This window comes from Pteropus vampyrus, unplaced genomic scaffold (assembly GCF_000151845.1).
Source record: "Pteropus vampyrus isolate Shadow unplaced genomic scaffold, Pvam_2.0 Scaffold14, whole genome shotgun sequence".
Taxonomy (NCBI): Eukaryota; Metazoa; Chordata; class Mammalia; order Chiroptera; family Pteropodidae; genus Pteropus; species Pteropus vampyrus.
In genome coordinates, this window is record NW_011888795.1 from 13,320,573 (window position 1) to 13,328,302 (window position 7,730).

The window sequence follows — 7,730 nt, forward strand, 5'->3', positions numbered from 1 at the left end:
CTTAGAATGCTTATCTAGAAGTTCTGGTATTTAAAACCAGACAACAAGATTATTCCATGACTCTGATGAACGACTCACATTCTGACAATATTCCTGCAAATTACAGCTGCCTTTCTCTTTTGCACAGGTGTGCATCAGAACCACATGGAGAGCTTTTTCAAACTCCTACTTAAGGAGTATATTCACCTCCAAATTGCACATACACATCAGAAAGTTAAACGTCAGGCTGCTTTTTCAGTGACTGTGTTCCTATTTTTAAAATTTGTTTTTTTTCTTTCTCAAGTGGTTCTTTTTATTTGTATATTTTTTTAATTAAAATTGTTGGGTGTGACATTAGCTTTAAAATTTATAGTGTACAATTAAATAATACGTCATATGTATATTGCATTGTGTGTTCCCACTTAAATATCCGTCTGTCACCATACATTTGACCCCATTTGCCCTTAAAATTTTTTTTCAAAGGTATGTCATCTAACTTTTGAATGAGAAACTGAAATACAGAAGCATCCCCTCTGCAATTTGCATTAGTTAAAAGGAAAAATCCAGCTAAAATCAAAGGTGTCATTCTCTTACAGTAAATGTACTTCAATTGCATTCCCCCCAAAGTGGCCTTGAGTTTGCACTAAAAAAGTCCATACATGTATCTCTATCATCCTAGAAATATCACATGCCTACTAGTGACCAGTTGAAATGAGAAATATTTTCATAGTCACCCAAAAGTCTTTTTTTAACAGCATGGTTTTTTAATACACCCTTAGCTCTTGGCCCTATGTTCTAACCTAAGGAATGAATTTAGGCTACAAATTAAATTTGGAGTTTAAATATGACATAATAAATAGACTAATCAGTATAATATATAATATGGAGTTACTATTAAAACTTGGAGAAGCATGAAAAATACATAGTATCATTTAAACAACACTCCATATAAGTTACATAATTTAAACCTCACCTTCTTGAAAAATAAGCTAAAGTAAAACTGTATTACATACAAGAAAAATCACCAATAATATATATTTTGGTTTGTCACCTTTTAGGAAATCTCTAGAACAGCGCTGCCCCAAAGAACTCTGTGATGATGAAATGTTCTCTATGTACACTGTCATATAGTAGCAGCGCTTATAATGTGACTATTGCAACTCAAAAAGTAAATTCAAAATTTTTGTTTCTATTTAAATTGCCACATGTGGCAGCAGCTTCAGCATTGGACACCACAGCTCTAGGGTTTTGCATTTTTCCTTTCCTAGTACTTCATCTTTTTATACATTGTTATAAAAGAGACTTCAAAGTCGATGCCCAAACCTGCCAACTTAAACTTAAAAATGAGTTTGGCGCAGCACTCCACTGCGCTAAAAGATACCTTTATACCATCAAACAGGAGACTGGCACTTACTGGTCTGATGTCAATATCGCACATTCCAACACTCGTAGTGACAACATGACTGACTCCCAACATCGTGTTTCCTGATAATCCCTACAACAAAATAAAATGAGTAGTGACACAGAAGAATATCAAAAATAAAGTACATATAAAAAAATTTAGTCAGCATTATCTAGGCTTTAAATTACAAAAGTACATTGCATAGACAGAAAAGGCCAGGCTTTTATGAAATGCTTTCATACCTTTACATTGGAAGGGTCAAATAATCCTTCAGGAATCTTTAACCGCTCTGCTCCAAAATCACAGTTGTAGCCATTAGGGAATTCGTAATGAACGGTGGGCATCTGTGCAGCCACCCTGAAAACATATTAAACACAAGGCAAAAACAATCCTCTTCAAAATTTTAAACTACTAAGGAATCAAATTGTAAGAAAACAGAGTGAGAATGTTTTACTTCCCTTTAAAATGTTACTCAGTATTTCTAAACGTAACTTTTTTCCTTTAGACTAGATAAACGTATTCTGATATTTTTTAACTAAACAAATCAATTTCTTTCCTCATTTATGAAGTATACAGTTTTGTAAGTGATTACTTTGAAGGTTTTAATATGCTATTAAATTATAAGTCTCGTAGACAAAATAAGAAAACATACTGTTCATCGTAAGTTGAATCTGACACTTGAAGTACTGAAGCTTGAAAATCCTGAATCACACACTATGGATTGAAAAAAAAAAAAAATTTTTAAAAAACAAGATTATTGAGATTTCTTTTGCAATCTATAGTTGTGTAACATAAGATATAAATGACTTTTCTAAATGCAATTGGACCACATTCCTGGATAAGCAAGTCATTCAAGGGTATAAATGTCTAGCAAGGACACTGGAGAATCAAGAAACCCATTTCCAAACATCTGCATTAGAAACTAAATGACAAAATATTAAATGTTTCACTTATGGAACACTGATGGGAGAAAAACAACTAGGAACCCTTGTACCACGGTCCTGCATAACAAAACTGTTTTCAAAACAGTTTTAAGAATAAACTTAGACTTAGAAGCAAGATTTCGTTACCTGAATATATATATACATGCACTATACATAGCAATTTATGTAAGTTTAAATGACTGCATTTAGTGCAAAACAATTTAATAATCTGCTCTGAAAAACATAAGACCTCTGGGCTTCTAAGGGAAAATCTTGTCTAATATCTTGGTAAAATTATTAATCAGATTCACAATTTTTCCTTGTACTGAACACTCATAAAAATCTTTATATTTAGGTACAAAACACTGTCAGATAGGGGATATCCCTGCCATAGTAAATTATGACTTTCACATCCTTTTGCTGTGAGAAATGAATGTATACCTGTGATGTAAGAGGTGGTTTTACTAACCTCTCTTCTGTCAGTAAGTCGTATGTTCAGAAATGGGTTTTTAGAAAAGAGACTCTCATTGGAACCTAGCTATGAACAGTACATATTTTTTGCATGGCTAACTGATGTGAGAAAAGAGAACATGACTGAGCAATACCAGCAGATCTCTACAGGTAAAAACTATTTTCTCCACCAAAATATGTCCACAAGCATAATGCTTGTTTTTACCCCCAAGACAAAGTTCATTCTAGGTCTCACCACAGTCATCTAAGAGAATATCTTGTAGTTTGTTGACCTATTTGTTTGGCAAGTATGAAAAGCACCCCCAACCTCCCCTCTGAAAAATCTATTAATTATGTTTGTAAAATACCATTAAAAAGGTAACGTTTGAAACTAGTGCTCATATTGCATTCAAAGACTTACAGACTATAACTCTTTCATAAAGAGAATAAGGGTAACTTACATTACACATATAATTGTGCCAAGACCTTGTCACCTGAGGCAACTTCTCTTTTCTTTTCCAGTTTGCCGGAGATCCTTCCCGCACAGGTTCCTGAGGACCAAAAGCACGTGCTAAGTTAACAGAGCTCACAACATGGGGTGAAGAGGTGGAATAACTTCCAAGAAGAAAATCCCATCATCGCTTACTTTTGATGCAATCATATACGGAGGAATCAGTTCTATGTTCATTTCTTGGAAGAGTTCTCTGCATTGCATAGTAATAAAGTCTCCAGCAAGAGGCGATTTCACAATACCTAAGAAACGGATTAAACAAGGCTAAGGAAGCATTAAACCCAAACTCCTTGGGACAGAGTCCCTCTTCAGATTTAAACATCAATAATTTTTTCAAGTAGAATTAACTGAACAATCACTCAAAGCATGCGTGAAGCCATGCAATGGTTTTAAATATGCATATATTTTAAAGATTTTTTTAAAAGACATTATTTGGAAACTGATCTCTTTTGACAGTCCGTTATCTGTGTGCTCACGACAGCTCCCGTCGTCTCGTGCACTCTGGGTAAACACACGTACCTTGCTGAAGGACATAGCCATCGTGAACTGGAATCGCAGTGGTATGAGTGGCTCCACTGTCCAAAATGAGCCCAGTAGAACGACCATTGGCAAATCTAGTTTAAATCATTAAGGAAAAGTAAGAATCAAGGCTCCTAAAGTGTTTATTGTAAAGGGCAGGATTTATTAAGGTATCTGTAATCATGTGTATTATGACTTAAAATGTGCTCACGGAAATCTAGGGATGAAAACTGGTATCAAATAATGAGTCTGGTTTATAAACAAATGACAACAGGCAGGACGAACTTCCAGAGTGGAGGTGTGAGGAACCTGGGAAAACCTCTCCCAGAGCGAGACATCTGTCAAGGTGGTCAAGATTAGCATAATCATTCAGTCTCTGCAGACTGATCAAAGGGCTTACAACAAATTGGGAAGCATTTATTTAACAAAATCTACCCACACTTGGTAAGAACAGTGGGAAGCTGTGCACTCTGAGCTAGGAACTAAAACCATTCTCACAGGATTTAGAAGAATCATTTCAGCAGTGTAGTAGCTGAGTGGCAGGCAGTTCCCATCTCCCCCAACTCAATGGGAAAAACTATTCCAGATGGATTCATCGGCCAGTGAATATCAGCAGGTCCCATTTTCCACAGCTTTGTGCCGCAGAAGGCCCACACTACATGAACATCATAAACCACTGTTTAGGAATGGGGCCATTCACTCAGGCATCAAATATTTACAGAGCATCTCAGATGCGCCTAGTGATGAGTATGACGTTTAACAAGGGAGAGTAGGAGAGAGGTCTGGCCCCAGCATTCCCTAAGCACAGAAGACACATAAAGGTGACCCGACTGCCTCTGCCCCCAAGCATATCCTGTTTAGTAAGTACAGATCAGTAAGTAAAGCTTAAACAGAAAAGTGTGGAATGCCCTGGGGGTATTAAAGAGAGACCACTTACCCAACCCCTGGGAACTTCCAAGTATAAGGTGGGGAGGGACACAAAGGGAAGAGTAGGAACCTATGAGGTCAGGAGGCAAGACAGCAGGTGACACCAGGGCAGCGCAAGTGGTTCAGTGCAGCCTGAGAGAAGAATGAAGGAGAGAATGTGTGGAAGATGGTTCTGGCTTAAAACAGGCTGGCAATTAACAAAGATTATTAGAGGTGCAGTGTGGAGAATGCGCTACCTAAGAGGAAGAGTGGCGGTACTTCCAAAACAGCTCCCACCTAATACTGTGGTAGGTAAATTCAGAGCCAATATCTGCTTGTCTATGGTGTTGGAGGGAGGAAGGAAATGGCAGTCCTTGAACTCATTTAAGCCAACTGACCTAGACACTGCCTTCTATACACAATTCCCTTCTAAAAACAAAATTTTAAAATACCTGTTAACGAGCAGAATTTGAGTGTTCTTTCCTACTACCCGCTCATATCTTCTGGCATGTCAGTTCCAATAAGAAATACTAACAGACAGATAGCTAAAATGCAAAAGAGAAAAACACCCAAAACTTCTGAACAAGGGAGAATTGGCTCATGTCTTCCTGGGAGGGCATGCATCGTCTTCAGTAGCATCACTGACTTCTAGAGAAAAGCTGAGCATTACTCTTTCAAGGATACGCCGTCAAAACTGCAGTTTTGCAAAGGAAGAATGCAGGGATGTTGTAGTGTTCGAACATTAACTCAGTCAGTTTCTCTCTCTTTGCCCTAGTGTTCCACTTGAAAGGGGGAAAAAGAAATGTGAGTTATTTATTGTTTAAAAACTAAACTGTTGACTGATCAAGATTCATTACAACACTATATTAACAAAGATGTAAAACATTAAAAATAGAATACCATGGAAAATAATCTTCATAATATTTATTTCTATTTATTTGTACATAGATTTAATAAATAAATGAAACGTAAATTAAAACTTAGCTATTATCTAATAATAAGTAAAGTTGTTTACCACTCTGAATTCAAGACATCACGGATTTTTCAATTAACAGAAATTAGGATTCTTATAATGATAAAGTATTATTAAATATTATGAATGAATCTAGCAATCGAAATCTTAAGTATGAAAAAAAAATCCTAAGTATGAATTTTAGACCTCCAATTCTCCCACCGATAGCTGGTACTCATAAAGGACACTAAATGTTAGAAACAATAACCGAATATTGGTAATTTATGTATTTCACAATAAGAGACTTCAGTCTAGCAATATCCAACCCTAGTTCAACATTTGACATCTCTCCTGGAAACTTGAGGATCAAGGCAGATACATGCTGCCCTTGGGTCACAAGGGATAACTGATTAACCAAAATAGAAAGCAGTCCAAGGAAATCAAATGTAAACTAAATCTCTGGAAAAACAGATAAATAACCCAAGAACCCATTAGGGTGCTTTGGTATTAATCTTTCAATATTTTCATTATTGAAATAATAAAAGTTGCAATATTTTTCTTTAAAATTAATCTCTCTTTAGCTATTTTCAAAATTCAAAATATAAATGTCTATGCCTCTTTAAAGAAAAAGGAAACATTCTTCAAATGAATGGGAAAAAAACAGAGAAACTTGGAAATTATTTGTCCTACCGGTGCCTCTGACATGAGAACAGGATGTAGGCTTGGTTCTGATTTGACATGCATTTTGTAGGTATGATCCAATATAGCCTGGAAACTATCCCAGTCTTCAACTAGAATATAAAATTGAAAACAATGCTCAGTTGAAGATCAGCACAGCATCTCTTGAGAGACGGTCTCTATGATTTAGCGCTAAACACTTTAATATACCTACTTGTGATCCAGATCCACTTCATAACATACTACTTTATACAGACATCATCTTTCTCTTCTACATATAGAACCTCTTTGATACCTCCAGACATAAAGAGTATCACAACCCCAAGACTTGTCCCAATGTAATGAATGTATCTAACACACATAAAATACCAAGCATATATTTTCCAATAAGGCCCAGTGTTATCGGAATGGTAAGAGGAAAGAATTGTATGATCTAAGGGAACCTGACTGGTAAACAGTTCTCGACGCTGACATAAAACTTTCCCTAAATGATAAGAGTAGCTCACTGTGCCCAAACTGTTTGTACAAACCATGTGGCTTATGATGAACACCTTTCCCGCTGAGAGTCTGGGATGTGGGTACATGCCAGGTGCAGGGTACCTACATGACCAGCCCCAGACAGAAACCTCGGGTATTGAATCCAGAAGGAGCTCCCCCAGGAGACAACGCCCACACTGTTACAACTCCACACTGGAGGAATTAAGCACGTCCTGCAGGACTCCACTGTGAGAAGACTCTTGGAAGCTGTGCACTGGTTTCCTCTGGACTTCGCTCCAGGACCCCTTTTTCCTTGGCCAGTTTTGCTTTGTATCATTTCGGTGTAAAAACCTTAGCCATGAGTACAATGATATGCTGAGTCCTGTGACTCCTTCTAGTGAATAACTGAACCTCAGGGTGATCTTCGGTATAAGCAATACGATGACCTTTTAAGACCATAAAACTTGTTCCTTCATCTCTATTCCTACTCCATGCCTGGTACTCTCTATTCAGCCACCCCTATCAAAAATCTAGAAAACTTTCTCAGCTCTTCTCCGTTTGTCTCCCAGATATTTCTGAAAGCCATCTCTGAATCTCTGCCATCAGTGTTATCATTTAAAACCTCTTCATTTCTCAACTGGACTCTCACCTCCCTAACTGACCTTCCTGTCTCTAGTATCTCCCTCCACTCTAGCCTACATAGCGTTGTCAGAATGCGAGCATTTCCAACTGGCAAATGTGAGCATTTCACATCTGTTTAAATTCCTTTCAGTTTACCTTTCGGTTGCCAGCTTAATACATCCTGGCGTGGTTTACAAGCCTTTCTGTGATTGCTCTCTGCCTACCCTCCTGCAACGAACGGCCCTAAAGCGCCTGATGTTACAGCCATACTTAACTGATGACATTTCTCAACATGTAACTTTCTTCTACAAC

General features: G+C 37.2%; 1 protein-coding gene across 1 annotated transcript in view; it reads right to left on the reverse strand.

Moving 5' to 3' along the window:
• ACTL6A (actin like 6A) overlaps positions 1-6,457 on the reverse strand; it is a 38,366-nt gene extending 31,909 nt beyond the window's left edge. The window contains exons 1-6 of the mRNA XM_023526332.1: positions 6,333-6,457; positions 5,375-5,472; positions 3,785-3,879; positions 3,401-3,507; positions 3,216-3,305; positions 2,034-2,095 (exon numbers count right to left, since the gene is read on the reverse strand). Of these exons, the coding sequence (XP_023382100.1) occupies positions 2,034-2,095; positions 3,216-3,305; positions 3,401-3,507; positions 3,785-3,879; positions 5,375-5,472; positions 6,333-6,386 (506 nt within the window). The 5' untranslated portion in view covers positions 6,387-6,457. The remainder of the gene's footprint in view (positions 1-2,033; positions 2,096-3,215; positions 3,306-3,400; positions 3,508-3,784; positions 3,880-5,374; positions 5,473-6,332) is intronic.
• Between the last annotated feature and the right edge of the window lie 1,273 nt (positions 6,458-7,730).